Genomic DNA, 19,578 nt, shown 5'->3' on the forward strand with positions numbered 1-19,578 from the left:
TATCTTTATTCTATAAGCTTATTTTTTAAATTCTTAGTTTTTAAAAATTACTTGTAAGTTAGTTAAAAACTAAGACACATATCATATTAGCCTAGGCCTGCACAGGTTCAGGATCATCACTGTCTTCCACCTCTACATTGTCCCACTGAAAGATCTTCAGAGGCAGTAACATGCATGGAGTTTTCATCTCCAATGAGAACAGTGCCTTTTGGAATACTCCTGAAGGACCCGTTGAGACTGTTTTACAGAGTCTCACTCTCACCAGGCTGGAGTGCAGTGGCTTGATCTTGGCTCACTGCAACCTCCGCCTCCTGAGTTCAAGCGATTCTCCTGCCTCAGCCTTCCAAGTAGCTGGGACTACAGGCACGAGCCACCACGCTGAGCTAATTTTTGTATTTTTGGTAGAGATGAGGTTTCACCATGTTGGCCAGGATGGTCTCGATCTCTTGACCTCATGATCCACCTGCCTCAGCCTCCCAAAGTGCTGGGATTACAGATGTGAGCCACCATGCCTGGCCCAGTTAACTTTTTTTTTACAGGTAAAAGGATATACAAGTAAAGATAAAATGTATAACACAGGAAAGAGATAAATGAGTAACGGTCATTTATTATCAAATAATTATGTACCATACATAATTGTAGGTGCTGTACTTTTATATGACTGGCAGTGCAGTAAGCTTATTTACACCAGCATCACCACAAAGTAATGAGTTGTTCTGTGTTGCAGTAGCTATAACGTCAGTAGGCAATCAGAATTTTTGAGCTTCATTATAATCTCATGAGACCACTGTTGTATATGTGGTTCATCATTGACCAGAACATGGAGCACATGACCGTATACCATTGTAGCATTAGACAGAAGTTTCACTGCTCCAAAAATCCTTTGTTAATGCCTGTTCTTCCTTCCCTTCTAGCAACTCCTGGCAACCAATAATTTGCTTTTGCTTTTGTGATTTTTTTTAGAGTCAGGATGTCTCTCTGTTGCCCAGGGTGGAGTACAGTGGTACAATCATAGTTCACTGCAGCCTCTATCCTCCTGCCACAGCCTCCTAACAAATTTATTTTTTTTTGAGATGTAGTCTTGCTTTGTCACCCAGGCTGGAGTGCAGTGGCATGATCTTGGCTCACTTCTATTTCCGCCTTCTGGGTTCAAACAATTCTCCTTGCCTCAGCCTCCTCAGTAGCTAGGATTTACAGGCCCCCGCCACCATGCTTGGCTAATTTTTGTATTTTTGCTAGAGATGGGGTTTTTGCCATGTTGGCCAGTCTAGTCTTGAACTCTTGACTTAAGGTGATCCACCTGCTTTGGCCTCACAAAGTGCTGCGATTACAGATGTGAGCCACTGAGCCTGGCCAAAAAATTTTTTTGTATAGACAGGGTTTTCCTATGTTGTCCAGGCTGGTCTTGAACTCCAGACCTCAAGCAGCTCTCCTGCTTGGGCTTCCCAACGTGCTGGGATTAAAGGCCTGAGTCACCATGCCTGTCCTAATATTTTATTTCCACACTTTTGTATTTTTCAAAATGTCATATAGTTGGAATCATAAAGTATGTAGCCTTTTGAGATTGGTATATTTTAATTAGTAATATCCACTTAAGTTTCCTCCATGTCTTTTCATGTCTTTTTAGCTCATTTGTTTAGTGCTGCACAGTATTTTTTTTCTTGGACATGATTCAAGAAGTAATACAACAAGCCACTAGTTCCTTTTAGCTAATAGGTGGCGAAAGAACTTTCAAAGTTCAACCATGTTCAGTTCGTGGATTGTTATTTACAATAATAAAGATTTTCATGCTGTATTTTAAGTGTAGAATGTTTAACAAATTATGAAATAATAAATATTAAAGGATGACTCAAGTATATCAGAATATATGATTTTAGTACCATTCATAGCTTTTGTAAGCTTATTTAAACTAAGCTTTCATATCTGTAAGCATCTTTAGGACTACTCGACATTGATTTTAGGGCTAGATGAGATACTACTGCGAACTTCATTTTTTTAAATGATACATTCCAGTAAGTAAAAATTTGGTAATTAGAGATTGGTCATACAACTTACCATAAAACATGTCTCTAATGCCATATAACTATTTCAGAAAGTCAGATCTAATTGTAAAGGATAAAGTGTTTCAGTCAGTGAGATACATCATATGATGTAGGCCATCAAGGCAGCCCTCAGAAGAGGATACTTGAGCATGAGTAGCTCTGATAAATATTTACCTTATCAGGGTGATTTTGGCAAGTTTGTTTAATAGTTACAAATTACATTACCCTGTCATCATCCACTTATGTTAGTGATAAAGTGTACTATTTGCATAATTTCTGATATTTTAAAAGTATTTAGTATAGCATAAACTCCTTATTATACTTGCTGCAATGAAGATAAAGATGATTTCAGTGGGACATGTTAAAATGTTAAATATTAGCAGCTTGGTATTAGTTTTTTAGGTGTTTTTCTGTTATGTGACTTTTTATATAAATATGGCTGAGCTTTTTTCTTATGCAAATAAAATATTTTTACTTGGACTAATTAGTAAAAGAATAATGATAATATAAAATTTATTCATTTTAGAATGCACTTTGAAAATATTTGTGGCAGCACTATGAAATACTGGTTACAAGACATGTAGAATGGTACTTCTACAATTTTTATATGATAGCCTTAAAAGTATTTAGAATATCAAATATAGTTTTGATTTGCAGATTTCCTTTGAAAAATGTATTGCTGATGTGTTTGAAATTAAACCTTGTTAAATAAATCTTCAATTTTTTGGTTTCTTTTTGGAAGTATTGGACTTAACTTATAAATTGTATAAGAATATAAAGTAAGTATGGCATATTGTTAGAATTTTCTTCTTTTCTTTTTCAGGCTCAAACAGCTTTTTCTGCAAACCCTGCCAATCCAGCAATTTTGTCAGAAGCTTCTGCTCCCATCTCTCAAGATGGAAGTAGGTTTATATTTTGAGTTTATTCTCTGTGAACAGAAATATTGTTGTCTTCTTTGTTCAAACAAGGAATCCAAGATTTTTTTTTGACAGGCTGCATAAAATTGGTGGTTAAGCTGTGGTAGTTATTAATAAGAAAAAAAGTTTACTTTAAAAACTAACCCTTTTTCTAATCAAGAGAGTCAACTGTGGCTCTTGGGATGTATTTTATGGTTTAATGAAAATTGATTTTAGCCTGACTCATAAATCCCTAACATATGGTTGATTCATTTATGAATGAATTATATCTATGAATTCACATGTATAAGAACTGTAATTGCCCCATGCTGCTGCTGCTGAACTTTCTGAATTGTCCTCTGTCTTTCCTATGGGAGCTTCTGAAATTTCCAACCACCTCCTCTTTGGGGAGCTTCCTAAATCTTGAGGTCTTTATTCATTCTCTGTATCCTGTCTTTGGTCCTTTTTTCTTCAAGGTTCAGAAGGATTCAGGACAAAGCTCCTAAATATTATGACTTAAGATAGAAAATAAGTGGTAAATAGGTTTTTGTGGCCTGTCATTTTCAGTTTATAACATTGTGTCTCATAGAAAATTCATTTTAAGTCACAGATAATTCATTTTAAGTCTCATGTAAAAAAGAGCTTTTGGAAATAGTATATAACTACTAATAAGTGAAATAATGTTAACATTTAAAAATATTTCCAGGATTTCATTGGAATGTGGTTAACATTATTAAAATAAGGCACTAAATAAATGTACAAGCTTTGAAAAAAAATTGTTCAGAAGAATCATTCCATAGTCCTTTTTACAGAATGAGTTATCAGTAGCTGACTTGACAAATAGATATTTTGGTCAGTTCTGAATTGGAGAATCAATGGTATTCTTATTAAATTCCTAATCAAGTAGATTTAAGAAACAGGAAAGGCAAGATAGCTTATTTGGAAAAATTATTTCTACTTTTGAGTATTTAAGAATCTCTGGTTGTTTCAGTTCAGATGTCTTCATATTTTAAGAATTTTAAACATTTTCTGTATTTTCCATTTCTGATCATTACAGAGATGGGGAGGTGCCTTTCCAAATTGCTACTTTAAACTCATTCTAGATTTTATCACTTAAATGTAATTTTGTTAAGATGCAGAAGCCCATAATAAAAGTAGTTTTCATTTTATGTATTCTGTAAGTGCTTTTTAATTTATTCATTCATTCATTTACTTATTAGATCTCTATCCCAGACTGTATCCGGAGCTCTCTCAGTACATGGGCCTGAGTTTAAATGAAGAAGAAGTACGTTCAAATGTGGCCATGGTTTCTGGTGTACCAATTCAGGGGGTATGTATAGTGTAATTAATTTTGAATTATATAAAACTGTACTTTACATGTAAATATAACCTCTCCTCTCTGTGGCTAACTCACAAATATATAACTAGCATTGAACCTCACTTGGCAGAAATTTTAAACTTCCTTTGGATATCATTTCTTACATAGTCTACTTCATTTTGTGCTACACTGTTTGAGTTTATTAGGACTTAGATTCAGATACCTTTTAATAGTCCATTCTCCTTTGTCTTCTGTATTTAGTCAGTTTCTAAATCCTATTGATTCTGTTTCTGTTTCTTATATTCATTTCATCTGTTTTTTTTATCCATTCCAGTCCTACTATTACCATATTCAGGGTTTCTCTACTTCTAGCCTTCATTATTATAGTACTCTCTTAAATTTCCTGTAGCAACTTATTTCAGACAGCCCTAAGCTGCTGCTAAGTTAATCATTCTGAAATGTACATACACGTCTATCATATCTTTGCTCATAATCTTTTTTTTTTTTTTTTTTTGAGACAGAGTCTCACTCTGTCACCCAGGCTGGAGTGCAGTGGCACAATCTTGGCTCACTACAACCTCCACCTCTCGGGTTCAAGCTATTCTCCTGCCTCAGCCTCCCAAGTACAGCCTGGGACTACAGGTGCATGCCACCATGCCAGCTAATTTTTTGTATTTTTAGTAGAGATGGGGTTTCGCCATATTGGCCACTCTGGTCTTGAATTCCTGACCTCAGGTGATCCACCAGCCTCGGCCTCCCCAAGTGCTGGGATTACAGACATGAGCCACTGCACCTGGCCTTTGCTCTTAATCTTTTAACATTCTTTTTGAAATCCAAAGCTCCATGTAATTAGACCCCAGATTCTAGTGTATAGTGGATCTGATAACCTTTTATTAAGGTTATTGCTATGACCATAGCACTTTGTACCACTTATTATAATCGTAGTTAAATACTTCATGAGAGGTCTGTGTCTGTCTTGTTGCCATATCCCAATGCATACACAGTACACGGCATTTATGCAGTTACCAAATATTGAAAACTTGCTTGCGTTAGTGGTGACGCAGTTGGGAAAACAAATAATAGTAGGTATTTCAACAGAGGTAATTTAAGAGGTTGAAAAATTGAAAAAACATAAATGGACATAGATGTAATTGCATATAGCTAGCTGCCTCTCCTAGGACTGGGGTAACACAGGGGAGAGATTAGAGTTAGCAGAACCTAGAAGCTTGAGGGAAGAGCCCCACAGAGCTGGGACTCAGACCTTGGACAAGGGGACACTACTAGTACCTCTGAGGGATTGTAATGAGGCTATTTCTGGGAGTGTCAGTAAAAGTTGCAGACTGGAACCAACTGCTGCTGCCAGGGTTAAGGGCCAGGCTTACACAATGCTAACAGGAACAGGAAGCACACAGGAAGGAACGAGGTGCTTTTCACTCCAGTCACTGACAAATGAAAATATAATTTGCACAGTTAGGCCCAGTGTCACCAAGTAGAGTCTAGAAGGGTAGATTTGGAGCTGATCAATAGTAGCTCAATATCTGTTACCACCTTCTCCTTTGACTACTCCGTACGTCCACACACATGTACAAATATTTGAATTGCATGTGACAACAATAACAACTTTATGCTTTCTCCTTAAAAGATGCACTTCTTCATAAAATCAAAGTCCAAACTTTATAAAGCGTTCCATAATAAATACCTTAGGCTTTCATGGTCACTAACGATCTTTATCACATATTCTTATTGTTGTTTGTTTGTTTACAATCTTTAAAAATATAAAAATCATTCTTAACTCAGAAGTGTACAAAATGAAGACATGTATCCCTCGATATAAATGAAGTTGCTCTTACCTTTTCTCCAGAAAGGGATGATACCAGTTAACGTGGCTATCTCTGGGCAACGGTCATGGTGTTGATTACTATATGATATTAATTACCCTTCTAAGTATTCACTTTCCCAACAGAATATTTTTAATTTAAAGGCAAAAGTGTAAAGTTAACTACTGTCAACAATTCATACATAAAGGTAAAAGGAGGTACAAAGAAACAGAAAGATTAATTGCTATATTTACAGAAAATATACAGATACAAAGAAGAAGAGTAAGAGCTGCTCTGATTCTTATTTTAGTAACTGGTCATGAGGCTGTAGTTAACATTTAGAAGTTCCTTTGTTCACTACATAGATGCTTAGATCCTTTTGCCCTTGGGCAGTACTTCAGCAGGTCTTTTTTAAAAAAACTTAATACCTAAAAGGGTGACCTAAACCTTCATTTTTTGTGTCTGAATCTTCAGGGTTCTTCAATGCACCACGGCCTTTTCTTTTTCTTCTTTTTAATTTTAAATGACTTTAAGTTGTTGCTGGAGATTTCTGTTAACTCTCCATACCTAGTGAATTTTTCATTTCACATACTTTTTTCTTCTATTGATGTTCCATCTCGATCTCCCCCCTCCCCAGCTTTATTGAGGTATAATTAACAAATAAAAATGTTTATATTCAACTGTGTATTTCAGTACAACTTGATATAGTGATACACACACACACACAAACATTGTGAAATGATTACCAGAGTCAAGGTTATTAACTTATCTGTCACCTCATGTAGTTAACAATTTCTTTTGGTGTGTGGTGAGAACACTTGGTACTCTCAGCAAATTTCAAGTATACAGTACAGTGTTATTAACTATAGTTACCATGCTGTACATTAGATCTCTAGAACGTACTCATAACTGAAAGTTTGTACACTTTGACCAACATTTCCCTTATTCTTTCCCCTGCCCACCTCAGGCCCTGACGTGGACAGGGGAAAGAATGAGGGAAACTCTACTTGTGTGAGTTTGACTCTTTTTAGATTCCATATATAAGTGAGATCCAGACAATACTTGTCTTTCTGTGTCTGGTTTATTTCACTTGGCATAATATTCTCTAGGTTTATTCACGTTGTCCAAATGTCAAGATTTCCTTTTTTTGATGGCCTGATACTATTCCATTTTCTTTTTGGTTGGGGAAAGGTTCCACTTAAAATAAGAAACCAATTTTGGTCAGGAAAACTTGAAAAAATTAAAAACTTGAAGCATGGTACCTGACGCAGGTCCCTAATATAGGTATTCTGGGGCATTCTGGTTTATGCCTGTGATTTGTTAATTCATAGATGGTTATTAGCGGGGAGAAGACATAATAGTTGACCGTCTTACTTGTGCCAGGTCCATACAACATGCACTTTTCATTTAGTCCTCTCAGTAACACTGAGGTAAGAAGGTTGCCCCTTTTTTGGAAATTCTGAAAGGGTAAGTAGATTGTCAAAGATCATGACATATAAAAGAACCCTCTGGAAAATGTGTTTCAAAGCATGTGGCCTTTAAGTTCAAAGATAATACATTTGAGATGAAGACAAGCCAATCTACTAGTGAAACAAATGTCAGTGAATTCAAAAGGTAACAGAGAATCATTGAATCTATTAGAGATGATATATGTGGGAATAAGTTAATGAATAATTAGTAATAGAGGCAGTGCCATTTTCATAGACATAAAACTTTATCTGAAGAAAATTATTTGTGGATTCCTTTTTGGAAAGTCACAATTGAGTATGTTCCAGTTAATTATCATTGTTTTTTTCAAGGAGAGTGCTTCTAAATATTGACACGTTGTATATGGCTTTGTCAGCAGTTGGTAGCAAGACCTTCCAGTATCAACTATATGGTGGCTCCTGTAACTGGTAATGATGTTGGAATTCGTAGAGCAGAAATTAAGCAGGGGATTCGTGAAGTCATTTTGTGTAAGGATCAAGATGGAAAAATTGGACTCAGGCTTAAATCAATAGATAATGTAAGTATTTTTAATACCTATATAAGTGATTAATGTTAAAATAATTTGAAATGGAAATGCTTTAACTATAATGGTGCATCTATAGTTGAGAATATTTTAAATATACAAATTTTGTTCAATTGGGGATGTTCTGTTTTGCAGAGGCAGAGTTGGGACTTCTGACCACATTACTTTGAAAGATGTTTTTCTTTTCTGAGTACTCTAACTGGAATACAGTTCATTGGCCTACATATATTATAATGTTGTTTGTATAGAATTGTGGCAATTAAATAGAGCAGATGTGAAGGTTAAGAAAAAACTGATCAGTGATCAGTTGACATCAGTTGATGTCAACGTGTGTGCATTTTTAAACCAAACAATCAGTATTTGTGAGATGGTTTTTGCTGTTATTTCCACCCTTCAAATTTGAATTTAATATGTCATTTGCTGAGTAAAAGTTTTTTCTAATTAGGGCAGCTATTACTTGACTTTACGATTACTTTACCTCTCACCTTACCATACTGAAGATATGAAACTCTCAGGAACCATTTAGAATTGTTAAGGACATGCTGAGTCTTTACCCCAATTTATAGTTTTAGCCATTACCTCACTGGATTCAGTTTCAGTCATACATCTCTAGCGTAGTGCACCGCTGTAAATGGAGAAGGCTGATCTTGGCAGGAAGCCCCAACCACGCCTGCCCACCCAGGGGGCTGAGGCCATTGATGGCCTTGTTCACTTATATCTTATTCAGAATACATCTGTGTGCTTGGTTGGGATGTCCGACTTTGCCGCCCTTTCTGCTTTCCTCTGCAGGGGATACAGTATACTGCTGCCCCTTATGCCAGGATTGCTCTTGTGTTCTTTCCTCTGTCCTAAAGAGAAAAGATGCTTTTCATAGACCCCTTGGCCCCACTGTAGGTAACACTTGGAGTGGATTTGTTCACTTGGCCAAGCGCATTGGTTCATTTATGGGGTGCTGCCTAATTCTTGCTTATGACTCTACAATGTAACAGATGTGTGATAGAAATGTCTTACCTAGTTTAGGATTGTAGGAAGGGTCTAGCCTTGTAGATGCTCTTATATTCTACCTGTCTTATTCTTCTTTTATACTTATCTATTTATATTTTGTTCAATTTCTGATGGAGATTTTACATAAGTAAAAATATCCATGTAAGTGTAGTTACTAGTTAACAGTACTTGAGTTTTCTATATTTATTTCATAGTGTGTTCTTATAAGCCTGCGCATGTAGATTTCATAGGCCCATCTTTTTAGGCTATCAAATAAACTTTAATCTTACCTGATTAAAAAGTAGAATTATGACCTTAAACTGTCATTTATTAAGCTGTAAAAGAACTCACCAAACTTTCTAAAATGTGACTTGCTTTTCTCTTAAATATGACTGATTATGTACTGATAATTCGGTATTCTATCAGACTCATAGATGCTTGCATTTATTAAAGTTGTCCTTTATTTTCCTTAGTTTTGTATTCCAAGTTGAAGGTGGAGGGGTTGTGGTTGGTCAGGTGGGTTATGATTTAGTATAGAAATGGCCAGTGAAATCTCACTTTTCTGCTTTCTTCTTTGGAGTTACTGCCTTGATAAATGTTTCGGTTTCTTTTGAAGTGATAACTTGATATATTATACTCATACAGTTTTTCCTTTTTTTTCTGTCACCAGGGTAGTTTTTTTTTTTTTTAACATAAACAGTTGTTTCCTAATTTTCCAGCATTTTAGAACCATACCATAATAGTGGCAAATGACAAAACTTATTTTCTAATTATCTAGGGTATATTTGTTCAGCTAGTCCAGGCTAATTCTCCAGCCTCTTTGGTTGGTCTGAGATTTGGGGACCAAGTACTCCAGATCAATGGTGAAAACTGTGCAGGGTGGAGCTCTGATAAAGCACACAAGGTGCTCAAACAGGCTTTTGGAGAGAAGATTACCATGACCATTCGTGACAGGTAAGCTGTTTCTAAACAGTTCAAATTAAACTTCAAGATTAGTTTTCCATTTTTGGGGGCTCAGAGTCTGAATATATTCTTCTGTTGCAGAAAATGATCGAATGTTATTGATGAGCCTTATAGTCTTGCAGTTGTGTGGTGCAGATTTCTTACATAGTTTGTTTTTAAAGCATTCTGATATGATACCTTATTTCAGAGTTTATAGGACAAATCTCTCTAGAAAATAAAAAAATGTATGTTGTAGAAGTAACTTGAGTAGCAAGGCATCTCTGTGCTCACTTTCCAACTTACTGCTTAGATACATCCAGCCTAGGGTGTTCACACACAGTGCTGGTCCCTCATTGTGAGGGTCAGAGCCCATGCAAACTTCCAAGTAGTGTGGGAGTTCTGAAAGTCATATCAAAACTTTTGGGTAGTTATGAACTAGTAGTTTTCAAGAACATGGAATATTCTGTTTAGCAGCTCTTCATTTAGAACTTAAACAGCTCATGAAATAGGGCCCTCCATTTATTTTCTTGTCTACTCCGTACCTAATTAAGGGTGGACCTATATCACATCGTTATGGTAAGCTTTTGAGTTTTTGTTCCTTCTCAGTGAAACTTTTCTGTGTTTCCAGTTTCTCATACAGTTTAGGTATTTAGTAAATGTTTCAGATGAATGTCCTTTTTACTTTATATCTAAAGCAGAGTTTCAAAGAGTAAGTTGTATTAACAGAATAATGTAAACACAAGTTTATCATAAAACCCTTATGAGAACATGGTAACAGAGTTTATAGAGAATCAAGCAAATGTAACTGGTGCAACAGCTCTAGAAGGACAGTTGGATGCCTTTTAATAACAGCTGCATGCCTTCCTTTCCAAAGGGGCTTGAGGAACGTAAGTCTTATTGCTGGCTCTAGTTCTTCTTTTCAAATATAGCAATGTATAAAATTTTTGAAATCAAGACGTGAGAAATATTTTAAAGGTTGTAAATAAAAGAAATAGTCCCTAAAAATGATTTGGCTCCAGAAAATACCAAAAGTTAATAAAAAACAAAAATTATTTTTACCACTGTGATTTAGTTAAGTCTATCTCATTCTTAATGCTGTAAAGTCTAATTATAAAGAAAAAGCGGCCAGGCGCGGTGGCTCTCGCCTGTAATCCCAGCACTTTGGGAGGCCGAGGCGGGCGGATCACGAGGTCAAGAGATTGAGACCATGGTGAAACCCCTTCTCTACTAAAAAAATACAAAAATTAGCAGGGCGTGGTGGCGCGTGCCTGTGGTCCCAGCTACTCAGGAGGCTGAGGCAGGAGAATTACTTGAACCCAGGAGGCGGAGGCTGCAGTGAGCCGAGATCGCGCCACTGCACTCCAGCCTGGCGCCTGGTGACAGAGCAAGACTCTGTCTCAAAAAAAAAAAAAAATTCATAAAACCATATAAAGCAGTTGTCTTTGATACTTAAAAAAGGAAATGTTGATTAGTAATTCAGTCAAACCATAATAAATAAACTTTAAAAAAATATTTTACACAAAGATGTTCTTGTGAATGTATAAAATCAGAGCCATAACTTGCTCTTATCAGAAACAGTGTTTATTATAAAGGTATTCAATATGGCAACATTTATGGCATATGAAATCCATTAAAAGGTCTACCTTAGAATTAAGTTTTTAATTGAACCCATTATGTTTGTAGGCCCTTTGAACGGACGATTACCATGCATAAGGATAGCACTGGACATGTTGGTTTTATCTTTAAAAATGGAAAAATAACATCCATAGTGAAAGATAGCTCTGCAGCCAGAAATGGTCTTCTCACAGAACATAACATCTGTGAAATCAATGGACAGAATGTCATTGGATTGAAGGTAAGGAACAGACTTTATGGATTGTTCTGGCTGCAATTTTAGAAAATGTCAGTCTCTTGATTATATTTAGATGGTGCTGTATTTGTATTGATTTAGGTGGGAGATAGGGAATGTGGGGTCTAGGCTGTTGCTCTGCCCAGTCACCAAAATTATTTGGGCTATCATCTGGAACTACAGTTCCTATAAGAAGAGGGCTGGAATAAATGATGTCAGAAGTACCTCACACTAGAATTCTGTGGAAATATGGCCAACAAAGATTTTTATGCCATTCTAAATGAATGGTTGCCCAACATTTCTCAAAGCAGGAATATAAGGAAATGAATAATAGTTTTGGTTCATATTAGTATCTTGTTTATATAGTTTTTCCCCTCCACAAATTCCTAAGTAAGTCTGTCTTAAGGTCAAAAGGTTTTAAGTATGACCTCCTCATTTGACAGAATTTGGTTTAGAATAGAGAGTTAACTAAGAGAAGATGGTAGTATTGTATATGGGGAAAATTATTTAATATTCAGAAATGAAAAGTTTTTTTAGCTAAAATATTCAACTCAGTTAAGCAATTTGGTTACTAGCTGTGAAACTGTGTACAAATAAACTGGTTAAGAAACTAGAAAAAATTAGAAATACAGGATTTTAGAGATATTAACAAAACGTAACAGGACATATATTTTGTATTTCTTTACTAAGATGGCATAGTTTTGTACTTACTAAATAATGCCTCTGTGGAATTAATTTTGAATATGTGTTTTTATCAGGACTCTCAAATTGCAGACATACTGTCAACATCTGGGACTGTAGTTACTATTACAATCATGCCTGCTTTTATCTTTGAACATATTATTAAGCGGTAAGTAGACAATTTCTCAACTTAATGCAGATGGTCATGTGACTTAATATAAGCACCATATACTTTTAATTCTCAGCTCTTTGGTTCTTTTACCTAAGGAATGGATACTGGTGTTTATCTAGAAATTTGAAATGAAGTATTTGAATCAGAGGGGTTGGTAAGGATGAGCTCTTACAACTTCCCAAGTGTGAATAAAATTCACATATACTTGCTCAGTTTTGATATTGCCTAGTAGAAAAAAGGTCTCCAAGGAGAAGTGAGCCTGCTTTCAGCTTTCAATTTGCAATACAATTGACTGCAGTTGTACCGCCCACCACTTCTCTGCTCAGTATAAATCTAGCTGTGGTGGTTTGTAATGGAGAATTCTTGCTGTTGGAATGCTAGAAAAAACAGTTTCCCTTCTCTCCAGAATCTCAGGAGGCAGACAGACATGTGTGGTGTGTTGATGCTATCTGTGCTCTGGAACTGAGGATTAGAATGCCAAGTGATCAGAACTGAAAAGAGGCAACAAGGGTTACTTCTATAGAGCTTTTCAGATCCTAGCATCTACCATAGCTGTTTTTATCAAGCCAGCTTGGAATACTTTTCAGAAGCTCTATCCTGCATGTGAAAATGAGATTTAAAAGATTCATAAACATAACCATTGTAATGAAATTTTTGTGTCAGCTTCTGGATAGAATGCACTTAGCTACTCTTGGAAGGGGTAGAAAGGAGTTATTGTCATGACTAATTGTTCTAGGGTTCTCTTAAATCACTGATGGATCCCTCTACCCCAATTAATCACAGCCTTGTCATTTTCTCTCTGTTTTTTAAAAATCATCAGGTTTAATGTACAGTAATTCCTTTGTATCCTAACTTCTCTAGCCAAATACAGATAGCCTCTCCCACTGAGTATCTGTCAACAGCTAGATTACCAGAGATGCTTCTAGCTCATTTAAAAGCTCTTTCCCTTCTCTCCATTCACCTTTGATGCTAACAGGTGCTAAATTGGAATTGGGAATTTTCTTGGATTAACATAGCATTTTTGAAAGAAAACATAACCTTGGTATACAATAAAAGTACCTCTCTTGTAGGATGGCACCAAGCATTATGAAAAGCCTAATGGACCACACCATTCCTGAGGTTTAAATTCACAGCACCAGGGAAATGTAGCTGAACGTCTCCAGTTTCCTTCTTTGGCAACTTCTGTATTACGCACATGAAGCTTTCCCGGAGCCAGCGAGCATATGCTGCATGAGGACCTTTCTATCTTACATTATGGCTGGGAATCTTACTATTTCATCTGATACCTTGTTCAGATTTCAAAATAGTTGTAGCCTTATCCTGGTTTTACAGATGTGAAACTTTCAAGAGATTTACTGACTTTCCTAGAATAGTTTCTCTACTGGAAACCTGATGCTTTTATAAGCCATTGTGATTAGGATGACTGATACAGGCTTAGCTTTGTGTGAAAACCAGTCACCTTTTTCCTAGGTCAGTGAGTAGTGCTGTTCATATTACTTTAGTTCTATAGCATATTTGAGTTTTTAACATGCTACCATAGTACATTTAGAATGACTGCCTTTGATTTTTCAAAAAAATTCTGTTTGTGTGTGTGTAAAATGCCAATTAAGAACACTGGTTTCATTCCATGTAAGCATTAAACAGTGTATGTAGGTTGCAAGAGATTGTGATGATTGTTTTTAAATTTTAACTACCTTCACTTAATATGCTTGAACTGTCGCCTTAACTATGTTAAGCATCTAGACTAAAAGCCAAAATATAGTTATTGCTGCCTTTCTAAAACCCAAAATGTAGTTCTCTATTAACCTGAAATGTACACTAGCCCAGAACAGTTTAATGGTACTTACTGAGCTATAGCATAGCTGCTTAGTTGTTTTTGAGATTTTTTAGTCAATGCATAATGGAAACTTCTTTCTTCTAAAAGTTGTCAGTACCACTTTGTGAGAAGCGAATAGCTATATATTTAATGTAAAAATTATTACACTAAACAAACAGGATAAACTTTTGATTCCCCTTTTGTTTTTTTGTGGATTAAGTGGTATAATACTTAATTTTGGCATCTGACTCTTAAGATTATGTAACCTAGCTAGTTGAGGATGGTCTTAGAGTATTTTTCTGGTAATTTGTTCCATTTCGTGACTTCTCCTTACAAACAAAATGATAGTGACACTTTATCCTGATTTTTTGTTTCTTTTTGGTTTATGTCTATTCTAATTAAATATGTATACATAAAGTTACATTTTAGTCTGTCTGTTATTGTATCATTTGCTTTCACCAAACTTATGCATGATATAGAAGATAGGCATGTGAGATTCACTATCAGCTATGGGAGACAGTTATCTCTCAGAACAAGCTGATGTTCAGGTGCCCTAAGAACAGCTCTCAGTGCTGAGAGACTGAGTGTCAGGAAAATTGCTTCCAGCTGGGAACCTCAGATTACCAGGTCCGAGAGAGCTGGTTCACATCTGCCATGCAGCAGGAACTCATTGAGGCTACTGATTGTCCCTGACAACACCTGACACCAGGTAATATTTAATAACACTTGAAACTGACTGTGAAAATTCTATCATCAGTGTGGTCTGACTTAAGTGTTTTTCTCCTCTGTCATACTACCTGTAAGATATAACAGTGTTTTAAAGAGTATAGAAAAACTTAAGTCACATAATTACCATGGTTCAGAGGTTGAATACAAAAGAAAGTCTGCTACTGCTGTACAGCTTACCTTGTTTGAAATTTAGAAGAGAAAACCAAAATATTTGATTATCTACCTTGAGTCTGAAGATAATTTCAAAAGTAATGGAATTACATTCATATCATTAAACATGGTTTTCTAGAAGAATCAATACTTGTGGTCTTAAAAACTACTAGTCTTACTTAAATAAAATGAAAACAGCTTTCTTTAGAGAAAAATATTTTTAATGTAGAAAAGATGGATAGCTATAATGAAATACAAACCGTTCCTATACACAGTAAACTTACTGTTATAAGAACTGCTAATCCTTCTCCAGGTTCTTAGAATCTGGGTACAGCAATATAGAAAACCACTCTATGAAAACACACACCCAAAACCCAATGGGTGGCAACTGTGATAGACTAGGAAGACTAAACAGAGAGCCTCAGAAGTAGCAGAGAGTACTGCACATTTTCTTGGAAAATTCTTAATTCTTCAGTGCTTTCTGACAAGTTTCCCCAGCCAATTTATCGCTTAGCTACTCTCTGCTACTCAGTCCTGTCTTCTGACAGTCATCATACTGGGATGATCATCTGCCTTTCAATGTAACATTTTTATCCCTAACACTGCCACATTTTATCTGCCTTAAGAGAATGGCAACTAATGGCTTTCAATGAAGTCAACCATGATTTTGAAAGTTTAAAACCGCACATTTTCCATGTGGTAAAACTTCTAATTACTATCATTGCACATTCACCAGTCCGTTTAAAAGTTTGGTTTAAAAATGCATTAAATAGAGTTCAATTTAATATTCAGGAGCGGAAAAGGCACTTAATACTGTAATTTCCAGAAAATAATTTGTCTGTCTTCCCCTCCTGTGATGATACTGCTACACTGTTCATTCATCCATATACATGTCACAGCACCTGAGAGCAAAAGACATTTTGGTTAGGTAGGAAGTTGACCAGGAGCACCCAAAGATGAACTTTACTCTGACGCTTACTCTTGCTTTGCTATTTGTTTACTGAAGAAGTGAAGTAAGTTGTTCTGTTTTTCTTGTCTCCTTTCTATAACAAAACTCTTGAATAAAAATAATTGCTTGGTACAAAGATCTTGTGAGGAATAAGAAACCATTTAAGTGTAAATCTAAAGCTAAAACAATTTGGAATTACAGATAAAGAACAGAATGCAAATAAATACCTTGGCAAAATAAGTATAATACAGGTATAACGTGACAAAAGTTAGGAGACAGATGTGGAAAAAAAGGTGGGGAATTGGTGTAAGGTTATTGGTTTATTTCCTTTTCCACTGGAAGGGGTCAAATGACATTCAAGTTACTAAGTTAAGAACAAAAGTCATAAAGATTTCATTTTTTTGAAACAGTGTCTCACTCTTACACAGGCTGGAGTACAGTGGCATGATCAAGCTCACTGCAGCCTCCATCTCCTGGGCTCAAGCTATTCTCCCACCTTAGCCCTTTAAGTAGCTGGGACTACAGCCATGTGCCACCACATCCATCTAGTATTTTTTATTTTTGGTAGAGATGAGGTTTCACTGTGTTGCCCAGGCTGGTGGTCTCAAATTGTTGACCTCAAGCAATCCTCCCACATTAATGCTGGTATTATAGGCATGAGCTACTGAGCCTGGCCCAGAATTTTTAAGATATACATTTAAGAAGAAATAACCATATGAAATCAAGTGATACAGGGAAGAGAATGAAGGTAGGAAGTTACTGCTTATAGTGGGAAGTCAACATAGGTAACAGGAGATTCTGTATCTCACTAGAAGAATTAAAAACCAAGTCCTCCAAATGATGAGAAAGAAAGCAAAAAGTTGTAAGCAAACAATCTAATGAACCTCCAAGAAATATTACTAAATGAAAAAGATGTGCAGAACAGTTTAGTATACTCCACATAAATGATTTTATACACATACACCTCTTATTCACAGGACACACATTGGTAAAGGACTGTAAGGAGGACTGGGAGACAGAAGTCAGCAGTAGAAAGAGGCCTTAATTTTCATTGTAATTCTTTACTTTTGTATTGTTTCTGGGTTTCTTTCTTTCTTTTTTTTTAATCTAACAATTTAAGATCATACCGTTATCTTTAAAAAAATTATAGCTTTATGATGGTTTTTAATTGTCCATATGAAAGTTAAAGACTTCCTTTTTGGAGTCCAATGCCTGTTAACATAAATCTAAATCCCAAGTAACCTAAGAGATGCAGATCACCTGGCCAATCAAGATGCTCAAGGGACACGTGGACAGTATGGAAAGACCATGGGTATTTTCTGCCCAAGAAAACTGTGTTCCCTGATGGAAAAGGCAGGCTTGAGTTCATTATCTTGAGAACAAAGATCAAGACAACTGCAGTAGCTGCTTACCTGTGTGGCCCTGTATTCTCTCACTGATTTTTGCTCCAAGGAGATCCCAAATGAGCAGTTCACCAGACTGACTTCCAGATAAAACGGAATTTCCATCCCAGACAAAGCACCTGCAAGAATGATTTAGAAATAGCTCTTCCTTCATCACGAAGGAAGGACGATGTTAAACTGGCCAACGTGAGCCCAAATGAAGCAATCATGAATGTATTTGTAAATGTCTTTACCCCCCGTAACTGACAAACTGTACCTCTGGGGCTCATCTGACGTCATAGAGGAGATGAGCATTCCTGTCTGCACATCGATGACATTGAGACAGCCATCTGCTCCTGTGCTGAGGACATGGCGACTATCTGCAATACAAGGTGGGACTCAAGATATGAATGACATTTCAGAATGTGGTTTAGATTATTCTGGATTTTATTTCTGAGTCCAGTGGCCTAATCTCCACATTCGTTTTCTTCAAAATCCTTGTACTTAAGCAATGACTATCCTCTCCTTGAAATGGTTCCAGCGCTTTCCAAGTCACGGATGAGATGATCCTTTGATTATGAGTTCATTTTTACCTTATGAATTAATTTCTCTAATGAATTGAAGAATTTAACGTAACCAATCTTGCTTTTCTATCTGATACAAATGCCACAAGTATACTGTATCCTGGCATAAAGCAGTGTTAGCTATAGGCAAAACCTCTTATCAGCAAACTTTTTTTGTAAATTTTATTTTTTATTTCAAAATTAACAACATTGTTTATTTCAGAATTCCAATTTACCTGATATTATTTGTTTTGAAAAGGATAATATCTACCTGGGCTAAAAGCAGTGTCACATACAATCCCTGAATGGCATGGAATCTGGTGCATTAAGGTGGCCGTTGTGAGGTCCCAAATATTCACAGTGCCTTCTTTGGTGCCGGAAACTAACAGTGTGCTTGCAGCATTTAAACTGATTGTATCTACCTAAGGAAGAAAACACATTGATACATATTCCATTTAGATTTATGGTCATTAGCTATGTTTCTCTAGTCTGATTCAAATATGTAGCCATCATGATATAAATTAAACTCTGTTGTACAGTGTGCTGGTTTTGCTAATGCAGATATATTTCAACATCATCCTACTGAATAATAACATTTTAAAAATGAAATTAAATTCTTTATAAGCTAGTGAATACAAGAAGAAATGAAAACGAAGTATTGCTAGGGTAAATGTAATGCTGTTTTAAAATAGCTTAAAACTGACAGTCTCAGAAAGATAACTCTATAAATAATAAATTATAGTGAGGAGCCGAACTGCCTGAAGCACAGCCAGTCCGTGATTATCTGAGGGATTTGTGGGAGTGGGGGAATCTCTCGAGGCTATACTTGCATATCATCATGAATTACATACTAAATATTTCTCAAACTCAGCTAAGCTGAAGACCATGGAAATTAGGCATCAGTTCAGAACCTTACAGAAAAGGCAGTACTGTAAAGTACAGCATATGCAGCAGTGTGACCCGGAGAAAACAGCAAGTGAGAACTGAGTGCCTGCTGGCTCTGCCAACAGGCTGCATGCACTTGACCATCCCAGACAGCTGGTCACTGTCCTCCCCTGTTGGATGGGTATCTCCTGGACAGATGGTCCCCTTCCACCTTTTGGGTCAGAAAACATGAAAAATCATAGGCCCTGTCTTGTTACCCCAAAGAGTTTCAGGATACCCAAATATTCAACATCCTGCTTAGAAACTACTATTCTGGAATTCTAGTTGGATGGTAGCTAATTCTCAGGGAAATGTACAAAGAAGTAAATTGGAGGAGGAAAAAAATAAAACTA

General features: G+C 36.2%; 2 protein-coding genes across 5 annotated transcripts in view; one reads left to right on the forward strand and one right to left on the reverse strand.

Annotated features, from left to right (window-relative positions):
• The window catches only part of SDCBP (syndecan binding protein), a 29,870-nt gene extending 14,921 nt beyond the window's left edge, over positions 1 to 14,949 (forward strand). For 2 of the 4 annotated variants that reach the window (XM_012463738.3, XM_012463741.3), the window contains 7 exons: positions 2,866 to 2,944; positions 4,159 to 4,268; positions 7,920 to 8,078; positions 9,847 to 10,022; positions 11,694 to 11,865; positions 12,618 to 12,709; positions 13,783 to 14,949. In XM_012463738.3, coding sequence (XP_012319161.2) covers positions 2,866 to 2,944; positions 4,159 to 4,268; positions 7,920 to 8,078; positions 9,847 to 10,022; positions 11,694 to 11,865; positions 12,618 to 12,709; positions 13,783 to 13,837 — 843 coding nt within the window. In that variant the 3' untranslated portion in view covers positions 13,838 to 14,949. Of the gene's footprint in view, positions 1 to 2,865; positions 2,945 to 4,158; positions 4,269 to 7,916; positions 8,079 to 9,846; positions 10,023 to 11,693; positions 11,866 to 12,617; positions 12,710 to 13,782 lie in introns of all 4 variants that reach the window. The other 2 variants (XM_012463737.3, XM_012463739.3) reach the window with 1 other exon arrangement.
• Positions 14,950 to 15,606: 657 nt separating this feature from the next.
• NSMAF (neutral sphingomyelinase activation associated factor) overlaps positions 15,607 to 19,578 on the reverse strand; it is a 75,559-nt gene continuing 71,587 nt past the window's right edge. Inside the window, exons 28-31 of the mRNA XM_012463736.2 lie at positions 18,573 to 18,723; positions 18,016 to 18,118; positions 17,769 to 17,878; positions 15,607 to 16,309 (exon numbers count right to left, since the gene is read on the reverse strand). Coding sequence (XP_012319159.2) covers positions 16,215 to 16,309; positions 17,769 to 17,878; positions 18,016 to 18,118; positions 18,573 to 18,723 — 459 coding nt within the window. The 3' untranslated portion in view covers positions 15,607 to 16,214. The remainder of the gene's footprint in view (positions 16,310 to 17,768; positions 17,879 to 18,015; positions 18,119 to 18,572; positions 18,724 to 19,578) is intronic.

The sequence above is a fragment of the Aotus nancymaae genome, unplaced genomic scaffold (genome assembly GCF_030222135.1).
Source record: "Aotus nancymaae isolate 86718 unplaced genomic scaffold, 86718_ANA_hifiasm-v0.15.2.pri h1tg000036l, whole genome shotgun sequence".
Classification (NCBI taxonomy): domain Eukaryota; kingdom Metazoa; phylum Chordata; class Mammalia; order Primates; family Aotidae; genus Aotus; species Aotus nancymaae.